Here is a 27,595-nt window from a genome sequence, read left to right as displayed (position 1 = left end):
CAAGACCATCCCCAATAAAAAGAAATGCAAAAAAAAAAAAAAAAAAAACATGGCTATCTGAGGAGGCCTTACAAATAGCTGTGGAAAGAAGGGAAGCAAAAAGCAAAGGAGAAAAGGAAAGATATGCCCATTTGAACACAGAGTTCCAAAGAATAGCAAGGAGAGATAAGAAATCCTTCCTCAGCAATCAATGCAAAGAAATAGAGAGAAACAACAAAATGGGAAAGACAAGAGGTCTCTTCAAGAAAATTAGAGATACCAAGGGAATATTTCATGCAAAGATGGGCTCAATAAAGGACAGAAATAGTAGGGACCTAACAGAAGCAGAGGCTATTAAGAAGAGGTGGCAAGAATACACAGAAGAACTGTACAAAAAAGATCTTCACAACCCATATAATCACGATGGTGTGATCACTCACCTAGAGCCAGACATCCTGGGATGTGAAGTCAAGTGGGCCTTAGGAAGCATCACTATGAACAAAGCTAGTGGAGGTGATGGAATTCAAGTTGAGCTATTTCAAATCCTGAAAAATGATTCTGTGAAAGTGCTGCACTCAATATACCAGAACATTTGGAAAATTCAGCAGTGGCCACAGGACTGGAAAAGGGCAGTTTGCATTCCAGTCCCTAAGAAAGGCAATGCCAAAGAATGCTCAAACTACTGCACAATTGCACTCATCTCGCATGCTAGTAAAGTAATGCTTAAAATTCTCCAAGCCAGGCTTCAGCAATACGTGAACCGTGAACTTCCAGATGTTCAAGCTGGTTTTAGAAAAGGCAGAGGAACCAGAAATCAAATTGCCAACATCTGCTGGATCATGGAAAAAGAAAGAGAGTTCCAGAAAAACATCTATTTTTGCTTTATTGACTATGCCAAAGCCTTTGACTGTGTGGATCACAATAAACTGTGGAAAATTCTGAAAGAGATGGGAATACCAGACCACCTGATCTGCCTCTTGAGAAATTTGTATGCAGGTCAGGAAGCAACAGTTAGAACTGGACATGGAACAACAGACTGGTTCCAAATAGGAAAAGGAGTACATCAAGGCTGTATATTGTCACACTGCTTATTTAACTTATACGCAGAGTTCATCATGGAAAATGCTGGGCTGGAGGAAGCACAAGCTGGAATCAAGGTTGCTGGGAAAAATATCAATAACCTCAGACATGCAGATGACACCACCCTTATGGCAGAAAGTGAAAAAGAACTAAAGACCCTCTTGATGAAAGGGAAAGAGGAGAGTGAAAAAGTTGGTTTAAAGCTCAACATTCAGAAAACGAAGATCATGGCATCTGGGCCCATCACTTCATGGCAAATAGATGGGGAAAGAGTGACAGACTTTATTTTTTTGGGCTCCAAAATCACTGTAGATGGTGACTGCAGCCATGAAATTAAAAGACACTTACTCCTTGGAAGGAAAGTTATGCCCAACCTAGACAGCATATTAAAGAGCAGAGACATTACTTTGCCAACAAAGGTCCGTCTAGTCAAGGCTATGGTTTTTCCAGTTGTCATGTTGAGTGTTGGACTATAAAGAAAGCTGAGCGCTGAAGAATTGATGCTTTTGAACTGTGGTGTTGGAGAAGACTCTTGAGAGTCCCTTGGACTGCAAGGAGATCCGCCCAGTCTATCCTAAAGGAGATCAGTCCTGGGTGTTCATTGGAAGGACTTTGTTGAAGCTGAAATTCCAATACTTTGGCCACCTGGTGCAAAGAGCTGACTCATTGGAAAAGATCCTGATGCTGGGAAAGTTTGAGGGCCAGAGAAGAAGGGGATGACAGAGGATGAGATGGTTGGATGGCATCACCGACTCGATGGACATGGATTTGGGTGGACTCTGGGAGTTGGTGATGAACAGGGAGGCCTGGCATGCTGTGGTTCATGGGGTCGCAAAGAGTTGGACACGACTGAGTGACTGAACTGAACTGATATGGGCTAGGAAAATGTATAGCCATCTTGATCACCAGAGAAATGGCTGATTGTTGTCATTAAAGAGAACATAAGGAGAAAAGATAGTATATTTTAAGTTAAAAGTAGTGGTATTTATTAAGTGTAATCTTGTCAAAGAAAAAGTCCTTGAAAGTATGCTTGATTCCAAACTAAGAAACTGTATCGATGAGAGAAAAATAAATAAAAAATTAATCACTAAAAACCTGGAATCAGGAAAGATATAAAGACATGAAATTGAACTTGAACTTGGAAGTCGCTCAGTTGTGTCTGACTACAAAGCCCATGGAATTCTCCAGGCCAGAATACTGGAGCAGGTTGCCATTCCCTTCTCTAGCGGATCTTCCCAACTCAGGGATGGAACCCAAATACAACTCCTGCAATGTAAATGGATTCTTTACCAATTAATCACTAAAGACCTAGAATGACTCTTTGCAACCCCATGGAATGTAGCCCACCAGGTTCCTCTGTCCATGGGATTTTCAAGGCGAGAATACTGGAGGGGGCTGAGGTTTCCTTCTCCAGAGGAGAATAAATATAGACACAAGGAAATGATATATCATGAACAAAAATAAAAAGATCTGGAGTTGATTTTTCCTAGAGAAAAAAAATAAAAAACTGTGAAGACGCTAGTTTCATATCCATAGAGCCTCTCCATCTTGTCAGAAGTGAGAAGGAGTGATTAGGTAATATTTTACCTTCTTAGATAGTTAGGTCTAAGGAAAAATTCATTGGTAGCCTAGTACTTCAAAAAAGAAATAGCTGATGAAGAACTTGTTGAATTCTTATTCCTATTGACCTTTAAGAATAGAACAAATGGCTGGAAGTAGACCTCTCCATAGTCCAAAAGCTGAAATTTAAATGTAAGCTATTCATAATTATTATTTTCCTGAGGTTTTCCTAGGTCAGAGATCCTTCTTGTGAGCAACTACACCATTTCTTAGAAATGGAATGGCCGTAATTACTTAGGAAACATTGCAATGAATGATAATTAGAAACCTAATCAAATTATATTATAAACTACATTCGTTTCTCCATAATTGGTTGCAATTTAGTTAATATCATCAAACAATTACCATAAGCATTCCTAAATGATTTGCTGAAGTATATGGATGACAGAATGCTCTGACTAATCCATCCATAGCTAATCAATTTCTGTGGAAATTTAAATGTTTGTTACAAACTAGAAATGCTCATTAAATACTTCGTTCTTCAATTCAACTTGATAAATTCTTATTGACACTAACGATGTGCTGGCTGCAGTCCATTACACTAGGAGATGTGCAAAGAATGCATTGTTGACTTTACCTTTCTTTGGACTATTCCTTTTAGTTTCTCCATTTCCCCCAGAATTGCAGAAAGCACAGATGATTTTCCAGACCCAACTTGCCCTACAACAGCCACTAAAGCTCCTTCTGGAATCTTTATGTTCAAGCTGCACAACAAATAAAGAAAGAGATGATATAGGAAGTTCTGTTATAATTGTTTTTAATGTATATTCCCAGAAAAGTCACTGTATCACAAGTCACTATATACAGGGCATCATCCTTGAAATTGCTGCTATTCACATTGTCCTACATTATTCTACAAACACCCAACCTTTCAAAATGCAAGCAGTAAATGCTGCAAAGAAAATAGAGGAAATGAACAGGGGGTAAAAAGATTGTAAAACAATCATAAAGATGAAAGATGCAGTGAGAGGTTTTTAAAAAAATCTTACAAATTCCAATAGATTCATCTTCTGCTTAAAACCTCTAAAAAATAAACACATGAAGTATGATAGAATCTATGCTAATTTTTTTGTTTTGTTTTTAATTTTCCCCAAATCATGACTTACTCTTTTAATACTGGAATCCCTGTTTTATCCCAGGAAAAGGAAGCATTTATAAAACCAATGGCATGATCTAGGAAGAAAAATAAATACAGAAATGTATTTTAGAATCAATTGTCTTTAGCCCAGAAGTCAAATAAATATTAAGCACAAAAAAGAACTGCTAACCTCCTATGTAGTTTGCTTCAATACTATGTGGAAGAAGTTCCTCAGTGTTGAGAAAGTCTTCCAAATGGACCAGTGATATTCTTGTCTATCAAAATAAACGCAGATGGAATTTTTGGGTTTCAAGAAGAAGTTAAACTAAAAAACATTTTCAAGTTTTTGATGTAAACTGGAGATATTGATATAACTATTCAGCAAGCATGATTTGCATTGTTTTAATGTTTATAAATAAGTCCATCGATAAAGAAAAAGAAGTTTCAAGAATCAAAAATCACAACAAATATATGTATGCAGGAAAACACGAGAAGTTAGAAACCAAAAATTCTCCTTAACATTCTAGCAAAAACATGATAACTGATTAATTAATAATCATAGAATAATTAGTTTTTAAGAGCAACCTCAGGTTGGTTGAATGAAATCTGCTTGTGAGCATAAACAAAATAGCAGTTTTGGCAATGGTAACATTTAACTAATAGAATAGCTATAAATGTTTTGCTACAGATAGGATAAATAGAATCATTTTTCTCCTGACACTCACTTGCATGAAACCTCTAGTACGTTTTTATTCACTTTCTGTTAGGATGTGTCTACTGTTAATGGATAAGATATAATTAAAAGCTGTGATTTTGTTTACCAAGTGTGTCATATCAGTATGCAAGGTTGTTTTCTTTTCTTTTCTTTTTTGACAATTGTTCTCATCTGTTTAGTGACAGTAGTAGCATACCACTAGGAACTGGAAAACACTCTGGGATACCAGACCTTTAGCTAGAATATAATTTCAAAAGCAAAACAGAACTATTATTCTAAGAATTTTTTTTTAAGAGAAGTGTGCTGTGAAATGTGTTAAAAGCATCAATAGTACTTCTATGCCCTCTGCTGGTGATTATTAGCAAAAGAATATAAAAACAGTATTATGGAACAAAAATAGCTTAAGTGCTATTTATTATAGAATTATGTTACTCTTCAGATATAATTTCTATATCTCAATTTATATAAATTAAAAGGAAAAGTTCTTAGATCAAAGAGCTAGTTCCAGTAAGCAAAAATTCACTTTGTTTATGAAACCAGACTTGAAAAAGTTTTGATGGGTGAATATCCAAACTTGATATTGAAAATTTTTAATTGAGAAAATCTAGGGGTAAAGGCAATGGCACCCCACTCCAGTACTTTGCCTAGAAAATCCCATGGACAGAGGAGCCTGGTAGGCTGCAGTCCATGGGGTCGCTAAGAGTCAGACACGACTGAGCGACTTCACTTTCACTTTTCACTTTCGTGCATTGGAGAAGGAAATGGAAACCCACTCCAGTGTTCTTGCCTGGAGAATCCCAGGGACAGTAGGGCCTGGTGGGCTGCCGTCTATGGGGTCGCACAGAGTCGGACACAACTGAAGTGACTTAGCAGCAGCAGCAGGGGTAAAGGGATAAAAGAACTCACTTCTTTGGATTTCCTATGGTTTTAGCTGCCTTCTACTCATCATAGCATCTAAAGAGGCTTCAGTCATTGGAGATTACAATAAAAGCAGGCTAAACCAGATACCTCATACAAGGTTGGTTGGCAGACTGACATTATCAGTGCACTTTTTTCCCTAGTTTATTCTTTCAGCACAGATGAAGTTTTGCTGAACCCTGGGAAAATTCAGACCTAGTACTGTACAAATCACTTACTTAAAATTTTTCAATTGAAACAGAAAATAAACCCTTTGGTGGCATAGTGTCAAACACCAAATTTTAAAAAGCTAAACAAGAGAACTAACACTTAGCAAAGAAAACAATGTCACATGTTGAAATGCTTAAAAGTCATTTTTATAGATGAAAAGCACAGGCAGAGAAGACATGATTCTTTTCATTCTATCATATTCTCTGCTGCTGCTGCTGCTGCTAAGTCACTTCAGTCATGTCCGACTCTGTGTGACCCCATAGACGGCAGCCCACCAGGCTCCCCCGTCCCTGGGATTCTCCAGGCAAGAACACTGGAGTGGGTTGCCATTTCCTTCTCCAATGCACGAAAGTGAAAATTGAAAGTGAAGTCTCTCAGTCATGTCTGACTCTTAGCGACCCCATGGACTGCAGCCTACCAGGATCCTCCATCCCTGGGATTTTTCAGGCAAGAGTACTGGAGTGGGGTGCCATTGCCTTCTCCGATTATATTCTCTATTGCTCATTAATTTAGGGAAATTTTGAAAGCAGCATAAAACAACTACAGAAAACAAAATTAAAAAAAGATTAAGAAATGAAATATGCAAAACTAAAGATTTCAGTAGAGGAATGATTCTCAGTTTAAGGATAATTTGGATGTACCTGGACCACAGCTGAGATCACCATCGGTAAATCAAACAGAGGAAGCCTCAAGATATTAAACAAAGACATAGACGTGAACACTTTAGTGGCTGTTAAAATGTTTTCTTCATCCAGTAAGAAATAGACACCAAATGTTGCCAGGGACACCTTAAAAGCAGACATGTAATTTTCTCCAATGTGCAATTATTAATACAGACTCAAAATTAGGAAAGAAATCTTCAATAACCTTTATTGTTGTTGTTTACCAAAATTTGGTACTATTTAGTACTATTGCTGAAGAATATGAAATAAATGTTTAGTACAGATCATACAATTAAGTATCTTAGATAATGACATCCTACGAACATGTGGTCCAGTGCCCTTCTTTGACATGGCACATTTTCACTGAAGTAATTATCACCATTTAAAACATACAGCAGTTCATTTTTTCCTTCAAAATGGAGTTTTATGTAAATTTTTTCCAGTGATGCATGCATACCTATTGTCTCATATGCAGAAATTTTACTCTCTGTGTCTTAATATTAACTGAAGAAGGTATAAATAAATCATGCTTAGTAAGATTTATATTTACTTGCATAAGTTTCATTTAGAAAAGGCAGAAAAATTCATTTATGCATGAGACTGTATTGACTATTTATCATGTACATAAGACTGTCTTAAGCAAATGCTTCCTGGCTATTTTTACTAAAGTATTCCAAATGTAAATATTGCTTTTACTTTCATAATATCCACATGTTTGTTTAAATAAAAAATAATAATATTTTAAATTAACAACAGGGGAGACATATAGAATGTTTCCTGATCCCATCACTACTGAGAGTGGCTAAAATTGATCCTTCAGTTATACATAGTTTTCTTATTCTTTGGCTTCCAGCCACTGCTTCAATATCTCAAGGCAATTTATACTCTTTAAATAGCATGAGATTCCCAATATTTGCATGAAGTGACAGAAAGAAAGAGACTTCAATTTGTATCAATTCACCTACAAATACTAGTTCTATAACTTTGAGGATATTTCCAAACTATTTCCATTTCCTCTTGTGAAATGAGAAAAGTAATATCTTATTATTGCAAGAAAGAAATAAAATGCATATAACTTGTCTGATACACAGTAGAAACGCTTAATAAATGTAACGTCCCTTTCCAACTCTACGTAGTGTGCCTTTCAGTCTTGCTTAAAAGGGGTTAATCAAGAAAAATAATTGAGCTGAAAAGGAACTCTGAAATATAGGTTATATTTTTTAAGATTGAGGATGGCATGTGTTCAATCTATGAAAATTTTACAAAGATGTAAAATCTGATTAAATACAAAAAATACAGACCAATGAAAATGCACCAAAAATTTTTCCCCATCTTTAAAACTTTCATTCTCTCATCTCTACAGATTAATGACTGCATTTTTTGAACATTTAAATTTAGATATAGAAGACTTCACTTTGGAAACCTTAATTCCAGGGAATTTGAAGGCAAATATGCAAATCAAATTTGAAAATCAAAACAGGAAATAATATACACACTCACCAAGAATGGAATACAAGTTAAAGTTAGCATGGAAAATACAGCAAGATACCCAGCTGATTTTTGAACTTCCAATTCCTGTTCTCGAATTTCAATAATCTTCTTTTTATAGGAGGGTTCCCATGCATAAAGTTTGAGAATCTGTAAAGAAGTCAGATGATGACAATCAATATCATAGAAGGAATAAAAAAACAGGCACACGTACAAATACACACACTGTAACACACACACTCGTAACTGTGAAGGTGAAAACGGTACCCATGAAGTAAATTACTCCTGTTTTCAACTGAGTCAAAATATTTCCTGTGGTGTTTTTCTAGGGTGAGTGGGAGGAGGAAATCACCATTTCCCTACTCATGTCTCTCTTACCCACTACTAGCTTATTCCTGAGCCAGACTTTGACAACATCCCAGCTCCTGGCATGAGCTCCATAGCAGTTTCTGTCTAGCTTGAAAGTGAAAGTGAGAGTCGCTCAGGTATGTTTGACTCTTTGTCCATGGATGCATTATGGACATGTCTGAGCCACCAGGGAAGCCCTCTGTCTAGTTTAATCCTGACAATTTTTCCACTGGTCCAACTCTCAATTCTATTCTTTTCACATCTTTTAATCGTTAAGCTTCTCCCCCGGCCTCCCAATTTCTTGAAAACTTATGTCTTGGGATGTCAAGCCATTTTCTGAAAGGTTACAGGTGTTTTGAGATTGCAAACTATTTTCTGAGATGGAGAATCATGCAGTGGCTTACCACATACTTTTTAGAGATAGACAGACCAACATTCAAATTCCAGGTCTCTTTTGTTGTTCAATCTCCAGGTCTCAGTTGTTCATTCGCTCAGTCACGTCCAACTCTTTGTGACCCCATGGATAGTAGCACACCAGGCCTTCACTGTCTCCTGGAGTTTGCTCAAGCTTTTATCCATTGACTTGATAAAGCAATCCAACCATTTCATCCTGTCATCCCCTTCTCCTCCAGTCTTCAATCTTTCCTAGCATCAGGATCTTTTCAGATGAGTCAGTTCTTCCCATCAGGTGGCCAAAGTATTGGAGCTTCAGCTTCAGCATCAGTCCTTCCAATGAATATTCAGGGTTGATTTCCTTTAGGATTGACTGGTTTGATCTCCTTGCTTTCCAAGGAACTCTCAAGAGTCTTCTCCAACATCACAGTTCAAAAGCATTAATTCTTCAGTACTCAGCTTTCTTTATGGTCCAACTCTCACATCCACACATGACTACTATAAAAACCATACCTTTGACTATGTGGACCTTTGCCAGTAAAATGATGTCTCTACTTTTTAATATGCTGTCTAGATTTATCATAGTTTTCTTTCCAAGGAACAAGCATCTTTTAATTTCCTGGCTGCAGTCACTGACCACAGTGATTCTGGAGCCCAAGAAAATAAAATCTGTCACTGTTTCCACTGTTTTCCCATCTATTTGCCATAAACTGATTGGACTGGATGCCATGATCTTAGTTTTTTGTGATAGTTTTATGTGTAAATTTGGCTAGGTTATGTTGCCCAGTTATTTTATCAAATACCAGTAGATGTTACTGTGAAGGTAATTTTTAGATCTGATTCACCTTTTAACCATTAAACTTTAAATAAAGAAGATTTCTCTCCATTAAATGGGTGGTAACAAGCTACGTTGCTTAAGTTGTATTCAACTGTTTGTGACCCTATGGACTGCAGCCTGTCAGGCTCCTCTGTCTAAGGGATTTTCCAGGCAAGAATACTGCAGTGGGTTGCCATTTGCTTTTCCAGGGGATCTTCCTGACCTAGGAATCAACCTGCATCTCTTACGTGTCTTGCATTGGCATTGACAGACAAGTTCCTTACCACTAAAGCCACCTGGGAAGCCCCTTAGATGGGTGAGCCCAATCTAATCAGTTGAAGCCCTCAAGAGAAAAAACTAAGGTTCTCTGAGATGGAAGGGGTTTTGCCTCCAGACTCAAGGCTGTTGCATCAAGTCCTGCAGGAATTTCCAGCCTGCTCAACAGATTTTAGACATGTCACTGCCTATACTCATAAGCCAGTTGCTTAAAATAAATCTTTGTTTATCTATTAATCTATCTATCTATATGTCTATGAATCCTCTGGAAATCTCTAATAATCTCTTACCAGCTCTGTGAACTCAGGCATGACCCTCAACTGCTCACTTTGTTTCCTTATTTGTAAAACAAAGATGAGAAATCTTTTTCTTTAGGTTTATAAGAATTATATGAGGAAACAGATATAGTGATAAGTACAGTGTGTGACATACAGAAAATGTTTGATAAATGCTAAGCCACTACCATTGTTAGAGAGAGGCTTTATGACACCTGTTTTCAAACACCATGGATGCAAACTGCCCCGACTTTTAAACTGTCCTAACTGATTTCCATTTGGACCTCTTCCAATATTCTAGTGTATTTACTGCTGGGACTGCTATTTTAAATCTTGAACTTTGCTTAGATCTTGAGGAAATTTCTTTTATCTACATTGTCTTAGTCCTACTGATAAAACAAATTTCATTTTATCAATATCAATACTTAACAGCACATAAACATACATCACTGTTTTCTAATGGATGCTGGGGGTCTCAGTTAACCCACAAAGAGGTGCAAGGTGCATCTGGATCATATACTTCGAGGATGTGTGACTTTATAGAATAATCTGAGTTAAATTTCAGTTCAGTTCAGTTACTCAGTCGTGTCCGACTCTTTGAGACCCCATGAATCCCAGCACGCCAGGCCTCCCTGTCCATCACCAACTCCCGGAGTTCACCCAAACTCAAGTCCATTGAGTCGGTGATGCCATCCAGCCATCTCATCCTCTGTCATCCCCTTCTCCTCCTGCCCCCAATCCCTCCCAGCATCAGGGTCTTTTCCAATGAGTCAACTCTTCGCATGAGGTGGCCAAAGTATGGGAGTTTCAGCCTCAGCATCAGTCCCTCCAATGAACACCCAGCACTGGTCTCCTTTAGGATGGACTGCTTAGATCTCCTTGCAGTCCAAGGGACTCTCAAGAGTCTTCTTCAAAACACTGCTCTATACAAAGCCTCCAATTAAAATAAATTTAAATTTAAAAAAATAAAGGGGAAATGATGAAAAAAAAAAAAAAAGTGTTCTCCAGCACCACAGTTCAAAACATCAATTCTTCTGCCCTCAGCTTTCTTCACAGTCCAACTCTCACATCCATACATGACCACTAGAAAAACCATAGCCTTGACTAGATGGACCTTTGTTGGCAAAGTAATGTCTCTGCTTTTGAATATGCTATCTAGGTTGGTCATAACTTTCCTTCCAAGGAGTAAGCGTCTTTTAATTTCATGGCTGCAGTCACCATCTGCAGTGATTTTGGAGCCCCCCAAAATAAAGTCTGACACTGTTTCCACTGTTTCCCCATCTATTTCCCATGAAGTGATGGGACCAGATGCCATGATCTTCGTTTTCTGAATGCTGAGCTTTAAGCCAACTTTTTCCTCTCACCTCTTTCACTTTCATCAAAAGGCTTTTTAGTTCCTCTTCACTTTCTGCCATAAGGGTGGTGTCGTCTGCATATCTAAGGTTATTGATATTTCTCCCGGCAATCTTATTGCTATTCATGGATATCAGTCTCCTTTCAAGGTATCTTCAATTTAACAGTCTTTCACTTCAGTAATTTATATTTTTATAAAAATGTTATACAGCACAATGCAGCATATCATTTACTGATTCTAAGGTGAATCAGTATGTACATACAATGGGTTTATTCTGTGGATTTATTTATACACAATTTATTTATACACAAATACACAAATAATTTATTTGTGTATAAAGAAAGCTGAGTGCTGAAGAATTGATGCTTTTGAACTGTGGTGTTGGAAAAGACTCTTGAGACTGGACTGCAAGGAGGTCAAACCAGTCAATGGCAAAGGAAATCACTCCTGAATATTCATTGGAAGGACTGACACTGAAGCTGAAATCCAATACTTAGGCCACCGGATGCAAAGAACTGACTCATGTGAAAAGACCGTGATGCTGGGAAAGATAGAGGGCGGAGGAGAAGGGGACGATAGAGGATAAGATGGTTAGATGCCATCAGCAACTCAATGGACATGAATTTAAGCAAGCTCCAGGAGTTGGTGACGGACAGGGAAGCTTGGAGTGAGGCAGTCCATGGGATTGCAGAGAGTAGGACATGACTGAGAGACTGAACTGCACTGTAGTTAGTTGCTCAGTTGTGTCCATCTCTTTGTGACCCCATGGACTACAGCCTGCTAGGCTCCTCTGTCCATGGGGATTCTCCAGGCAAGAATAATGGAGTCAGTTGCCATGCCCTCCTCCAGGGGATCTTCCCAACCCAGGGATCAAACCCAGGTCTCCCACATTGCAGGTGGATGGAAATGTCCGATGGAGTTTTAAATGTCAGAAGGAAATTCGATGTGAACTTTGCAAATTTTGTGCTTTAGAAAAATCTGATGAGCTATAATCCAAGTGCAATAGGATTTGAAATTATACACAGATGATCTCTGATATACAGTGATTCAATTTAGGATTTTTCAGCTTTAGGACGGTGTGAAAGCAATATTCATTCAGTAGAAATTGCACTTCCAATTTCAAATTTTGATGTTTTTCCCAGGTTACTTCTATGTGATATAATACTCTGCCATGGTGCTGGGCAACCAGACAATCTAGAGGATAAATGGCCAATATACTACCAACCATTCTGCAACCATATTACCAGTCTGTTTTTCACTTTCAGTACAGTATTCAATAAATTAGTGAACTTTTCAATGCTTTCCCTGGTGGCTCAGATGGTAAAGTGTCTGCCCGCAATGCAGGAGACGCGGGTTCAATCCCTGGGTTGGGAAGATCCCTTCGAGATGGAAATGACAACCCACTCCAGTATTCTGGCCTGGAAAATCCCACAGACAGAGGACCCTGGTAGTCTACAGTTCATGGGGTTGCAAAGAGTCAGACACAACTGAGCAACTTCACTTTCATTTTTATTATAAAATAGGCTCTGTGTCAGATAATTTTGCCCAACTGTAGTCTAATGTAAGTGATGTAAATATATGTTAAACTATGGTAATAAGTATGTTAGGTATATTCAATGCATTTTCGACAACGGTATTTTCAGCTTATGATGGGTATATCAGGATACAAAGCCATTATAAATTGAGGAATGTGGTGGTGGTTTAGTCTTAAGTTGAGTCCTCCTCTTGCAACCTCATGGACTGTAGCCTGTCAGGCTCCTCTGTCCATGGGATTTCCCAGGCATGAACACTGGATGGATTGTCATTTCCTTCTCCAAAATTGAGGAGTATCTCTATGCAAAATTTACAAAGCTTCACTCATTTTATCACAGAGAAAATGTCAGTGGTGTGGAGTGGAGGTAGTTTTTATAGGAAACAAATAATCGGTAACGTACTTTTTATAGAATAGCCAGATAAGTGGCTCAGACAGTAAAGAATCCGCCTGCAATGCAGGAGACCTGGGTTCGATCCCTTGGTCAGGAAGATCCCTTGGTGAAGGGAATGGTAACCCACTCCAGTATTCTTGCCCAGAAAATTCCATGAACAGAAGCACCTTGCGGGCTCTAGTCCATGGGGTGACAAAGCGTTGGACGTGACTGAGCGATGAACACTTTCACTCTTTTTCATAAAATACACTTGTATGACGGCTTCTCTTCTGTATAAAAGAAACAGAATGGCCTCTCCTCACTTTCCCCATGTGTCTACCTCCACACTGATGACAGTGTTCCTGCCACTCTTCCCTGCTTCATTCCAAACTTTCTGTTTTAAAAACGAGTAATATTTTGTGTCTTTTGAGATATTTGTGTTTAGTTGTTGGTTGAGAACAACAAAAAAACACCTTACATTTTATTTGGCTTTATTTAAATGCTATTTCAATGTAAGAAATCTTATACATCTGAAATCTAAATTACTCTCTCAAAATTATACATATTTCATTATTTTGATATTGAGAATGCTAAAAGATTCATTTATTGGTTAACTTATTGCTGTATTCTAAATAGATAAATTAAATGCATATCCTTTTTTTATTACCTTAATTCCATGTAAGATTTCATTGAGCAGTTTTATCTGTTTGTCTTTGTTCTTCCTTTGATTTTTCTATATAATGGAAAGAAAATGACAGTATATTTGATAAAAGTTGCTAATACTTTAATTTACATAACTATTTTTAAAAATGCAATCTACTTCCTCTATTTTATATAATATTCAGTTGATAAAAACTATATTATAACATCTATACATTATTCTGTTAATGTTGGATAACAGTTATAAATACTTTAAAACTTAAAAGTAGCCAGCAGTAAAATAAAAACAAGTTGTACACTTTCCAAAAGAGTAGAAAATATAATATTTATTCAGAAAAATTTTGTTATAAATGGAATAAAAGTATCTATATTCAATCAAAATGGGAAAAATTCCCCAAACTCTATCAATTATATGTATGTAAATCTTTATTCCTGTGGTACTTCTATTATCACAAATATATATACACACACACACACACACATATATATATATATACACATACCAGCTTTTTTTGCAAATATTATGTATTATATAACTTACTATTTATAATGTAAAACTTTATTTATAATACTTATTATCATTTGGTCATTTGGTCTTAAGGATTTTCTCCAATAATATTGCCACAATTATGTTATATGCAATAATAGGTACTTGTATATCTAACAAAGTACACATTTACAAGCTAACATCCTTTATATCGTTTGTGTGATTAAAGCATATTTTTTATTTAGAATACTTGTACCTAATATTGGAGTCTCTTGGATGTTTTAGGGCTCTAGATAAATTCCCGATAATGTAATTCCATTCCTAAAAATTTAACTTACAATTATTTAATATCCAGAATATTAAAAAACATATTTTAAAATTATTCATTTAAAAATCTGTTATTCTAAATACCCATATGTTTAATAATTCATAATTATTTTATAATTATATGTTATTTCCTAGTTCGTATCTTTAAAAACTAGGCTTTTGGGTAATTATTTGAAAAATTCAGAAAAAAGTAAAAGAAGGTATAAATTCTTAGCTTCTAAATGTATTAAAGTAATAAGTAAAAAAATCTTCCCTCCTTCCATTTAATTTCACTTTACAGGTAACTACTCTTAAAAGACTAGTGTTTTATCTCTAGGTTATTTCTATGTTCATACAAATACATTAAAACCTATATTTAGATATCTTTATCACTATATAGTGATATAAATATATCACTTTATATATATTTTTATCATATCCGTGTGCAAGGTATATTCACATTTTAAAAACTGGATCATTATACATATATATATAAATATATATATATACACACACATATATACATATATATACACACCATATAAATTCATGGCATACATATTACACATTTTTGTTGTTTAGTCACTAAGTCATTTCCAACACTTTTTCAACCCCACTGACTGTAGCCCACCAGGCTCTTCTGTCCATGAGATTTCCCAGGCAAGAATACTAGAGAGGGTTGCCATTTCCTTCTCCAGGGCATCTTCCCAATCCAGGGATCGAACCTGCGTCTCCTGCATCTCATGCATCGGCAGGCAGATTCTTTATACTTATATATGTGTGTGTGTGTGTGTTTCTCTTGTTTACGTTTTCCTAATAGTGATTGATTCATTTCCATGTCCATACATAAGATGTTGTTTACCCTTTATTCATTTAAAAAAATAAAATAATTGTCCTAAGCAACACATCTGCATCTATCTTTGTTACTTTAACATGGGAAACCATCTATTTCTCCCATTACAGTGTGATCTCCTTCAGAGAAGTGAACTCTGTCTTGGTCCTGTTCCCCCATTCCTACAGTACAGCATAGTACACACTGTTTTGGAAATAGCAGATGTCAAAAATATATTGACAGTAAGATGACTGACGGAATGTAGAAGAATAATATTAAAATTAATTCAGTTAGGCATTTACTGTCCACTGGCTGCACGCAGCCACTCCTTGCACATTTTAGCTCACTAGCCTTCTTGCTACTTAAGGCAGACCTAGCATATCCCCACCTCTCGGCTGTGCACACACCATTCCGTTTGCTTGATATCTTTTTCTTAGACATCCACATGGATTGGTGCCTTACTCAGCTGATACATCATATCTTTCCTCAGGATGTTCCAGACTTTGTTTGTGAAATGAAATGCTTTGTTACTCTATCACTTTATCCTAATTATCTCTCTTCATACACAAATTAACACCAGGCATTATGCTATCTACCTATTTTATTTATTTGTTTGTTGCCTTTCTTCCCCAATAACCCAAGGAGAGCTGGAACTTGTCAGTTCTCTTCACTGCTATACTTTATGTGCCTGGCACAGTGACTGACAGGATAGATGCTCAATCAATACTGGTTCAATAAATGATTAATTCATATTGTATCCATTTTAAGCCTCTATTTTCTATATTCAGAGAATTAGCTAGGTGTTTAGTATCAAGTCTGGAAACTCAGCTTCTGTTTGACACAGGTAACATGAGGCAATTATTTTCTTACCTTCAGCTTTTTCATTCTATTTGCAACTAAAGCATTCATTGGTATAACAAACACAAGGACTGCCACCCCTGCTAACACGGCTGGACCCAGCTCTTGCCAAAGGAGTGATACGGCCATCAGGATTTGAAAAGGAGCTGACCAAAGAAGATTGATGTTTGTCATCAAGTCCATGAGCTGCTGGGTATCTGTTGCCATCAAGTTAATAATTTCCCCGGTAGAAAACTGTTTTCTAGAAACATTAGATAGAAGCAGGGCCTGGGAAAAGAGAAGCAGAATATTTACAGTTCTGTAGATCATGCAGGATCTTTACAGTCAAACAATGACAACTTTTAACTATAAATAAAAAGTTTTCTAGAACTGAGCTTCCTTTCTGTTCTTTTGCACCCCTACTAAATCATCTAAAGTTCATCAATACAGAGTACACAGGCGAATCAATGAAAATCTAAAGAAAGTATTTTATTAATGATATAGTTTCAATCTTAAAGAGATTTCAGTCTAGTAGTGGAGTACACTCCCCTACTACACACACATCCTACACACAGGCTAATTATAAGGGCTTCCAAGGACTCAAATAGTAAAGAATCTGCCTGCAATGCAGGAGACCAGGGTTCAATCCCTGGGTTGGGAAGATCCCCTGGAAAAGGAAATGGCTACCCACTCCAGTATTCTTGCCTGGGGAATTCATGGACAGAGGAGCCTGGCCAGCAACAGCCCATGGGGTCGCAAAGAGTTAGACACAACTGAGGGACTAACACACACACACACACACACAAGTCTAACAGTAGCTAAGAAGGGCCATGGGTATTTACAGAGGTAAGAGTATTGTTCCATCTTCTCTGTTCTTCCAAGGCCTAATTCTCCCTTTCCTTCTGTATATGTCATTTAATATTTGTATATTGAATTCAATATACCGAAGAATTGATGCTTTTGAACTGTGGTGTTGGAGAAGACTCTTGAGAGTCCCTTGGACTGCAAGGAGATCCAACCAGTCCATTCTAAAGGAGATCAGTCCTGGGTGTTCTTTGGAAGGACTGATGCTAAAGCTGAAACTCCAGTACTTTGGCCACCTCATGCGAAGAGTTGACTCATTGGAAAAGACTCTGATGCTGGGAGGGATTGGGGGCAGGAGGAGAAGGTGATGACAGACAATGAGATGGCTGGATGGCATCACCGACTCAATGGACGTGCGTCTGAGTGAACCCCGGGAGTTGGTGATGGACAGGGAGGCCTGGAGTGCTGCGATTCATGGGGTCGCAAAGAGTCGGACACGACTGAGCGACTAAACTGAACTGAACTGAACTGAAGGTTAAGTATTGGTAATTTCTTACTAAGGCTAATATTAGAAATTCATTTATTTAATTTCCCACTCATTTAAAATTCCCATAAAAATGCATGAAAGTGAAAGCGAAAGTTAGCTGCAGAGTCGTCTCCAACTCTTTGTGATTCCATGGCTGCAGCCTGTCCTGCTCTTCTCTCTGTGGAATTCCCCAGGCAAGAGTACTGGAGTGGGTTGCCATGTCCTTTCCCAGGGGATCTTTCCAGTGGGGATTGAACCCAGGTCTCCCACATTGCCGGCAGATTCTTTACCAGCTGAACCACAAGGGAAGCCCAGAAAGCCCAGAAAAATGCATAAATAACTGTAAAATAAGCAGGAAATTGATATTTATACCAGAAATTAGGTGAAAGTCCCACCATATGCCAAAAGTTTTAAGGAACTCCTACCACACTGATTTAAAGAGAGACAGGATTGAGAACTAGATCTAACAATGATAAATAGGATACAGGGGACACTCAAGTTCTCTTCACTCAATAAATGACTAATAGAAAGCCCAGAGAAAAAGCCCCTCTGGAAAATGAGTAGGCAGGGCCTTCAGTGGGACACTTCTAACATTCCCTAGCTTAAAACCCACGGGCTCAGTGCATATGGCAGTCTATGGGGCCAGCAGAGGAAAGGCACAACCCTCAGAGGTTCACAAGGGATCAGGATCCTCCTAAGCTTGATGGCTGCTGCAATGCTAAATCCTTTAATTTTCTGCTCCTTCCTTCCAAGGTACGGTGCTGATGATACGACAGAATAAATACTGCTCCCATAAGAGTAAATAAAAAAGGAAAAAAATACACTACGATAGTTAAGCTTCTAGCCATGTCTCCTCCAAAGGCAGCTTTTTAATCTCCCCTAATAAGTTACTGACCATTTAATGTGCTCAAGAAAAACAATGGAAATCCAAGAACAGTTGTTCTCATTTCATTAAGACTACACCATTTTTTAAGTGAGATCCATTGATCTCTAATAGCATCCACCTCCAACATACTATTATAAACAAATACAAACATGTTATCCTACTTTTCTAGAAGGAAAATATAAACTGACTTATGTAAAAACTAAAAGACTGGGTAGTTCAAAATAATCAAATTACCCAAGGAATCAAATAAATGCCCCTCCTTTAGGAAAACACACAAAGCACAACTGTCACTAGCAAAGGCCATTAACAATTCTCAGGGAATTCCATAATAAAATTAAGTCTTGCCTTGTTTCCACCACCCCCCCCCCCGCCCCCGCATTTTCCCTAGCACTTAGTCTATTCCCCTTTGCTCACAGGGAGGCCATGTGCAGAGCCTTGCATCTGGCCCTTCACACCAGGGTTCCTCCTGTGAAAGAAAACGGCTGAGCCTACACCTCAGCTGGGCGTCCATGTGCAGAAGCCGTGCGTGACACAAAATCCAAGATGGTAGCTGCAGGCCACGTGCAGAGACGCTGCTCCAGGAACTGCCGTCTGGAGCCTAAGCAGCCCAGCTGCCCCTGCTCCAACTCCACAAGAACCTCACTTTGAGAGATCCTTATAAAGCAGCCCTACCTACTGCCTATTGGGAGAGTGGGTGCTCAAGAAAACAGGCCCACACCTCTTCGTTATCTGATCAAAGAATAAAACCTTCCTTTGCTTCTGACCAGAACTCAGATGCTCAAAGGGCACTGGGCTGAAGGACCCTTGTTGGAGCCCCACTCAGGAAGACAGGTAACACAACCTTGTGACTCCTTAATTTTGAAACTTCATTCATTTCATTGATTGCATTTGCTCTAAAAAATGTGTTAGTTGCTCAATCGTGTTCGACTTTGTGAAAACATGGACCATAGCCCACCAGGCTCCTCTGTCCATGGAATTATCTGGGCAAGAATACTGGAATGGGTAACCATTTCCTTCTCCAGGAGATCTTCCTGACCCAGGGACTGAACCTGAGTCTCTTGTGTCTCCTGTATTGCAGGAAGATTCTTTACCATCTGAGCCACCAGGGAAGCCATAAAAAGACCCAGATAAATCATATGTGGCTCCCAGCCTCAAGAATCCTTTTTACAGACTGGAAATATCTTGTTTATTACTGACCTCAATTCAGTAATGGTTCATTTTGTCATATGATTATGAAATTTGCTTTGCGATTTCACATTCTCCTTCAAATATTTGTTCTTTGCTGATTTTTTTTTGCCACAGCCCTGGTCCATATATTTATTTCTTGAACTATTTTTCCTGACCACCCTAGCTCTGAGTCATAGACATTATATTATTTAGAGCTGGAAGAACCCTAAACATTTTTATCCCAGTGATTCTCAGCAGTTACCATACTTCTAATGAGTCAGGGTGTATGTAAAGGTGAATCCTCATAAATCTATGAGAAATCATTTTCTTCAGCTCTTTTGGATGCAAAAAAGTATGCCAGGATTCTCTTTCTCTCTTCTCCTTCTAATCACATTTAAGTATCTCTATTTTAAAGAATGGAAAAATAATTTTATCAATTTTCTTTATACTGCATTCTTCCCACAATTAAGGAAAGAATATCCTTTAGGCGCAAATGTAGACAGTCTAGATATGGATATTAAATTTAATTAAAATTAAAGATTTACTTCCTTGCTCTTACTTGCCAAGTTTTCAGTTTCAACAGTCATATGTGATTAGTAGCTACCATACTGCATAATGTGGATATAGAATAATTTAAAAATCACAAAAACTTCTACTGGATGGCATTTGTCAGAATGCCCACAGGCTGCCCACATTAAGCACAGGACTAACTGATGCTGCTTTTGAAACATATCTTATTATTAGTCCTCAAAAACTCTCATGGAGCCTGTAATTGGGAGCGAAGGGATAACAAAACTGAGTTTTAAGACCCAAAGACTCATGAAGTGGTCAAGTAGAAAGAGGTCCGTGTTCTTCCCCACAAACCTTAAAAATGAAGTCTCTTGAACTTTACTAGAGTAGCAACAGTCATGCGATTGGGTAGAGATAAAGAGCTTTCTAACACATCCCCTCCTCACCAGGAAAAGGATGTAAGACTAGCTTTACCCAAGTCTAGTAATGAATTCCTGATGAAGGAGTGCCAGTGTCAGATGAATATGAGTTATCTGGTCATCTATGAGAGCTGAAGTTATCGAAACATGATAAACATCAGAATCCTAAAATCTGTAAAGGAGACAAGAGATCTAATAACCACAATTAGTCCCTTTGGAAAGCAGATATAGGATAAGAGATTCAGAAGAAAGACTCCCTTATATTAGTGTCACCTGCATAGGCTACCAAGGGCATCTGAACACTACAGGTCACTAAGTAATGTCTTCTGCTGCTTGTCTGATGGACTAAGAATTAAATCTTAATCCATACTGCAGGACCCACTGAACCCCTCTGATCTTAGAATGCTCTCTGTTGTTAAATAATCTCTAAGGACCCACATAGTCTCACTCCTGTAGATGCTATTCCCTGTTACATTAATTATCTCCAGGGTCTCTTTGCCCTTGTTGTAATGTACTCACCCACGAGACTTGACTTTCCTTTTTATTTCTGATGGTTTGCTTCAATTTCTACTGCTATCTATTCTTTTATGCTTATCAGTTCAGTTCAGTTCAGTCTCTCAGTCGTGTCTGACTCTTTGCAACCCCATGAATCGCAGCACTCCAGGCCTCCCTGTCCATCACCAACTCCCGAAGTTCACTCAGACCCACATCCATTGAGTCGGTGATGCCATCCAGCCATCTCATCGTCTGTCATCCCCTTCTCCTCCTGCCCCCAATCCCTCCCAGCATCAGAGTCTTTTCCAATGAGTCAACTCTTCACATGAGGTGGCCAAAGTACTGCAGTTTCAGCTTTAGCATCAGTCCTTCCAAAGAACACCCAGGACTGATCTCCTTTAGAATGAACTGGTTAGATCTCCTTGCAGTCCAAGGGACTCTCAAGAGTCTTCTCCAACACCACAGTTCAAAAGCATCAATTCTTCGGTGCTCAGCTTTCTTCACAGTCCAACTCTCACATCCATACATGACCACTGGAAAAACCATAGCCTGGACTAGACAGACCTTCGTTGGCAAAGTAATGTCTCTGCTTTTCAATATGCTATCTAGGTTGGTCATAACTTTCCTGCCAAGGAGTAACCATCTTTTAGTTTCATGGCTGCAATCACCATCTGTAGTGATTTGGGAGCCCCCCAAAATAAAGTCTGACACTGTTTCCACTGTTTCCCCATCTATTTCCCATGAAGTGATGGGACCGGATGCCATGATCTTCATTTTCTGAATGTTGAGCTTTAAGCCAACTTTTTCACTCTCCTCTTTCACTTTCATCAAGAAGCTTTTTAGTTCCTCTTCACTTTCTGCCATAAGGGTGGTGTCATCTGCATATCTGAGGTTATTGATATTTATCCCAGCAATCTTGATTCCAGCTTATGCTTCTTCCAGCCCAGCATTTCTCATGATGTACTCTGCATATAAGTTAAATAAGCAGGGTGACAATATACAGCCTTGACATACTCCTTTTCCTATTTGGAACCAGTCTGTTGTTCCATGTCCAGTTCTAACTGTTGCTTCCTGATCTGCATACAGGTTTCTCAAGAGGCAGGTCAGGTGGTCTGGTATTCCCATCTCTTTCAGAATTTCCCACAGTTTATTGTGATCCACACAGTCAAAGGCTTTGGAATAGTGAATAAAGCAGAAATAGATGTTTTTCTGGAACTCTCTTGCTTTTTCCAGCAGATGTTGGCAATTTGATCTCTGGTTCCTCTGCCTTTTCTAAAACCAGCTTTTATAAATCTACCCAAATCCTATACCTAAACTCCAGTGCTTTAATCAATGAATGAAGACCTGTTCCATATGGGCCATATATGGGAAAAAAATGTTAGCATTTAAAGTGATTCCTAGACTCTTTAATATTTGTATTTCATATCTTTTCTCCACATTTGTATTTCTCAGAAGTTACAACCTGTAAAATTACAAACAGCCTATCTGACCCTGTATCTGGGGTGTGTTACACAGAGCTAGTTATACAGGACTTCCCTGGTGGATCAGGTGGTAAAGAATCTGCCTGCAATGCGGGAGACCCAGGTTCAATGCCTAGGTTGGGAAGATCTACTGGAGAAGGAAATGGCAACACACTCCAGTATTTTTGCCTGGAAAATTCCATGGATGGAGGAGCCTGGCAGGCTACAGTCCAAAGGGTCGCAAAGAGGTGAACACAACTGAGCAACTAACACTTTCAGTTTCACACAGAGCTAGGTTTACTGCAAGTTTAGTTATATTCTGGCTCAGTTGGGCTTGGAGCATTCTAGAATCTCTAAAATCACTTGCTGCCTCCATTTTGGCCTAATATGGCCAAATGGTCTGTGACATTTCATATCCAGGTCAACAAATCCTACACTTCTCCCAAAGATTATTTCAAGGCTCCTTTCTATGTGAAACCTTCCTCTGCTGCTGCTGCTGCTAAGTCGCTTCAGTCGTGTCCGACTCTGTGCAACCCCATAGACAGCAGCTCACCGTCCTGGGATTCTCCAGGCAAGAACACTGGAGTGGGTTGCCATTTCCTTCTCCAATGCAGGAAAGTGAAAAGTGAAAGTGAAGTCACTCAGTCGTGTCCGACCCTCAGCGACCCCATGGACTGCAGCCCACCAGGCTCCTCCGTCCATAGGATTTTCCAGGCAAGAGTACTGGAGTGGGGTGCCATTGCCTTCTCCAGAAACCTTCCTCAACTGCCTTCAAATATTGTACATTTCCTGCTCATCTGAATCTTAAAACATCTGCATTTATTGATAGTTTCACACATTTATTATGTATGCTTAATAGTTTCCTAGTTTTGAAGGTAATGGCTCATTTATTCATTTACTCAGTCTTCCAAGTTTTATAAAAATATGTGAAAGCCACTGTCTTAGATGATAAAGGTATAATAGGTAAGTTAAGTTCCTATTCCAAATCTGAAGAACACAGATTGACAGAGGACTACAGAATAAGAAGGCAAAATATACTTTTGACTGAATAACTCAGTAATAACAACAGAAGGGAGAAAGGTTTTTAACTGTTTATAATTATGATGTAAATAGGCTCTGAATGGTAAAGAGGTGATGTTTAAAACTGCATTTTCAAGAAAGGACCAATTAAACTTTAGAGTTATGCTAGGTATAAGGGTCAACCAGCTCTTCGGATGGATAGGAAGGGGCTTAGACTCAAACAGAAATAGATAACAACTCTATAAAGAAGTATGGCTTTGTTTTATGAAAAAGTAGAGTGAGCAGAGGAAGAAGTAAAAGGTATTATGTAGAAGGAAAATGACCATGGAAATTAATTTATTGATACATAAATAGGGACAACCATGAAATAGTCAATTCCATTCATTTTCTGAGGAGGAGTTAAGTGACATTAAGAGTGGACAAAGAACATCATTTAGTTTCAGGCATTAGGGCTGACTAGAAGTTTCAGGAAATATAGAGAGAGGACCCTGTAAAGAAATTGATGTAACTAATATTGATGAGTCAAAGTTATTTTTCAGCAAAATACATGTATATTCAAAGTGCATAATGGAAATTTTTTAAATACTACTTCTATTTTTCCAGATCCCTTATTTTAAAGCATGCACTGGACAGAGTCTATTTAGAAACTTGGAATTTTTTTAATCTTTTACCTTTTTGTAGATCAGTCCAATTACAGCTGTCTTAATTTTTGCTGAAGTGAGCATTTTAAAACGCTGGTATTGCTGAAGGATCAGGGTTTGCAAAAAGACTACAACAAAAAGCGCCAAAGCATAGCCATAACCACTCCAGCCAAAATCCGGGCGTTGTTCACAGAAAAGGATCATTTGCCTGAAGGTCATATACAAATCGAGAAAAGGGAAGAAGTGTTAAACATCCAAAGTAATAAAATACATGTGTGAACTAAGTACTGTCAAAATGTTACACACACACACATACACACACACATTCTTGCCTGCTCTTTTTATCCACTTGCCCAATTTTGCATTCTCGCTCTCTCTATTTTTACTCAAGCTTTATATAAATAAGGCCAGATACAGGAGACCTGAGTTCTGTTCTAGGAGGAAACGGCAACCCACTCCAGTATTCTTGCCTGGCAAATCCTATTCACAGAGGAGCCTGGCAGGCTACAATCCATGGGGTCACAAAAGAATCGGACACGACTGAATAACTGAGCACACACTCACACACAGTCAACACTTAGTTTCTCAGGCTTCTGGGTAGAAAGGTATTTTCTAGTTTTCCTACAGTAATCTCATCAATATTGTACAGGAGGCAATGACCAAAACCATCCCAAAGACAAAGAAATTCCAGAAAGCGAAGTGGTTGTATGAAGAGGACTTACAAATAGCTGAGAAAAGAAGAGAAGCAAAAGGCAAAGGAGAAAAGGAAAGATATATCCACCTGAACACAGAGTCCCAGAGAATAGCATGGAGAGATAAGAAAGCCTTCTTAAGTGAATAGTGCAAAGAAATAGAGGAAAACAATAGAATGAGAAAGGTTAAAGATCTCTTCAAGAAAAATGGAGATACCAAGGGAATATTTCGTGCAAAGATGGGCACAATAAAGGACAGAAATGGTATGGACATAACAGAAGCAGAAGATATTAAGAAGAGGTGGCAAGAATACACAGAAGAACTCTACAAAAAAAGTCTTAATGACCCAGATATCCATGATAGTGTGGTCACTTCCCTAAAGCCACCTCACTGGAAAAGACCCGGATGCTCGGAAGGATTGAGGGCAGGGCGAGAAGTGGGCGACAGAAGATGAGATGGTTGGATGGCATCACCAAGTCTGAGCAAATTCCAGGAGATAGTGAAAGACAAGGAAGACTTGCATGCTGCGGTTCATGGGTTTGCAAAGATTCAGACATGACTTAGTGACTGAACAAAAACAAGGAAGCCCCTTAAAGACTCAGCATCCAGGGTACCCTCTTTCTAACACAGGCTGAAATTCCAAACTCTCAGAAAAAAAAGGAGGAATTCAGCATGGATCATGTATAAAACATGTATAAAACAGTCTGGCCACATCGAACCACTCTTATCAGCTAGGGTAAGTGAGAACTCTCCTGAAATTCAAGTTCTAATTGCCAGCCTGAGGCCAGCCATATAAACAGTCTTTCCAAAGGATGGCAGTCAGGTCTGTTAATTTAATTCTGCAGAAAATCTAATGCATATTTCAAATTTAGCAAATTGTACGCCTTACTCTTTTCTGAGCCTTCTGTATGTCAGTAAATGGTAACTCATTCATCTTGTGACAAACAAAAACTCTGAAGGCACCAGGACTCCTTTTTTCTTCTCTCAACCTACATTCAACTATCAAGGTATAATGTTGACTCTACTTTTAAAATAAAGCCAAAGTCTAACTGCTTATCACCTTCATTGCCACAATCTTGAGGCTGCTATGGACTTCTGCCTGGATTATCAGAGTTGGCCAGTAGCTGCTGCTTCTTCCAGTCTTGCTCCTCTGTACTTCATTTCCTACATAGCTACTAGAGTGATTCCTATGAAACTGCAGTCTAATCATATCATTCTATGCTCACAGTCTTCCAAAGGTTTCCTTTCTAACATGAAATGAAAGCCTGTATCATCACATTCTCTGCGTGTGTGCTGAATGTCTCAGCTGTGTCCAGCTCGTTGCAGTCCCATGGACTGCAGCCTGCCAGGCTCCTCTGTCTATGGAATTCTCCAGGAAAGAGTACTGGAGTGGATTGCCAATTCCTATTCCGGAGATCTTCTTGACCCAGGAATCGAACCCGAGTTTCCTGCATCTCCTGTATTACAGACAGATTCTTTATTGCTGAACCACTGGGGAAGCTCCCCTCACATTCTGTAAGGCCCAGCTAAAAATCTTTTTAGCTGCCCAAACTCTCTGACCTCAACCTTTTTGTCTCCCCATCCCCACAATGTCTCTATTTTTTTTTAATTGGAATATACTTGCTTTACAAGGTTGTGTTGGTTTATGCTTTGCAGCAACACAAATCAGCTATGAGTACACATTTATTAACCTCCCTCTTGAGCTTCCCTCCCAGCGCCCAATCCCATCCCTCTAGCTCATCACAGAGCTGAGCTCCTTGTGCTAAACAGCGGCTTTGCACTAGCTGTCTATGTTACATATGAAGGTGAAAGTGAAAGTTAAGTCACTCAACCGAGTCCGACTCTCTGCGATCCCATGGACTATAGCCCACCAGGCTCCTCCATCCACGGGATTCTCCAGGCAAGAATACTGGAGTGGGTTGCCATTTCCTTCTCCAGGGGATCTTCCGAACCCAGGGATCGAACCCAGGTCTCCGGCATTGCAGGCAGACGCTTTAACCTCTGAGCCACCAGGGAAGCCACACATGTTACACAGGGTAGTGTGTATATCTGACCTCAGTCTTACCACTTTTCCTCTCAGCTTCCCTGCTCCACTCACTTGCCTCCTATGAGTCTTCAAAAATACCAAATATGCTGCTGCCTCATGGCTTTAGCCCTCTTTGTTCTTCCTATTTGCAACAGATATATCTCGGCTTCCTCCCTAACTTCATTCAGAACTGTGTTCAAGTTTCACCATTATAACCAATGTCTTCCCTAATCACCTCACAGAAAACAGCAACTTCCAGTTCCTCAGACCAGTATGCTGTGCCCCACTACCTCACCATACTGTTTTCCTTAGCAGTAATTACCTCTTAATAAAATTTATACGTATTCATTTATTGTTTATCTCTCCCTTCTAGGTGTCATCAGAGCAGGGACTTTTTGATTTTTGGTCAATCCCCATGGTCTACTTAGAACAGTTTGGCATATAGTAAGTGCTTAATAAATATGGGCGAAATATGTGCCTGGATGTGATTTGGGATCTGGCAACTCAGAATTAATTTTATTTTCATGAATTAAATTGTTCTTAAAAACTCCAACTTGAAAACATATTCAAAACAAAAAATATATAATAATTGGTTAATAAAAAAAACTTTCCTTGTACCCTTGGAGGCATACAATCAAAGACTCAGTGTTACTGTCTGCTCATGAATCCTTGCATATGGCCACTATTAGAAATAGAAATTACTTAGATA

General features: G+C 38.6%; 1 protein-coding gene across 4 annotated transcripts in view; it reads right to left on the bottom strand.

The window, feature by feature from the left end:
- The window catches only part of LOC147380223 (multidrug resistance-associated protein 1-like), a 96,202-nt gene that overhangs the window by 50,349 nt on the left and 18,258 nt on the right, over positions 1 to 27,595 (bottom strand). For all 4 annotated transcript variants that reach the window (XM_086411736.1, XM_086411703.1, XM_086411725.1 and 1 more), the window contains 8 exons: positions 24,198 to 24,375; positions 16,273 to 16,527; positions 13,785 to 13,850; positions 7,763 to 7,900; positions 6,242 to 6,388; positions 3,948 to 4,032; positions 3,786 to 3,852; positions 3,257 to 3,383 (listed from right to left, as the gene is read on the bottom strand). In XM_086411736.1, the coding sequence (XP_086267862.1) occupies positions 3,257 to 3,383; positions 3,786 to 3,852; positions 3,948 to 4,032; positions 6,242 to 6,388; positions 7,763 to 7,900; positions 13,785 to 13,850; positions 16,273 to 16,527; positions 24,198 to 24,375 (1,063 nt within the window). The remainder of the gene's footprint in view (positions 1 to 3,256; positions 3,384 to 3,785; positions 3,853 to 3,947; positions 4,033 to 6,241; positions 6,389 to 7,762; positions 7,901 to 13,784; positions 13,851 to 16,272; positions 16,528 to 24,197; positions 24,376 to 27,595) is intronic.

Source organism: Bos grunniens, chromosome 1 (genome assembly GCF_055505025.1).
Source record: "Bos grunniens cultivar Pamir isolate PY7600 chromosome 1, Bosgru_T2T1.0, whole genome shotgun sequence".
Taxonomy (NCBI): Eukaryota; Metazoa; Chordata; class Mammalia; order Artiodactyla; family Bovidae; genus Bos; species Bos grunniens.
The sequence above is the reverse complement of the archived record's forward strand: the minus strand, read 5'-3'. Positions and strand labels throughout refer to the sequence as shown.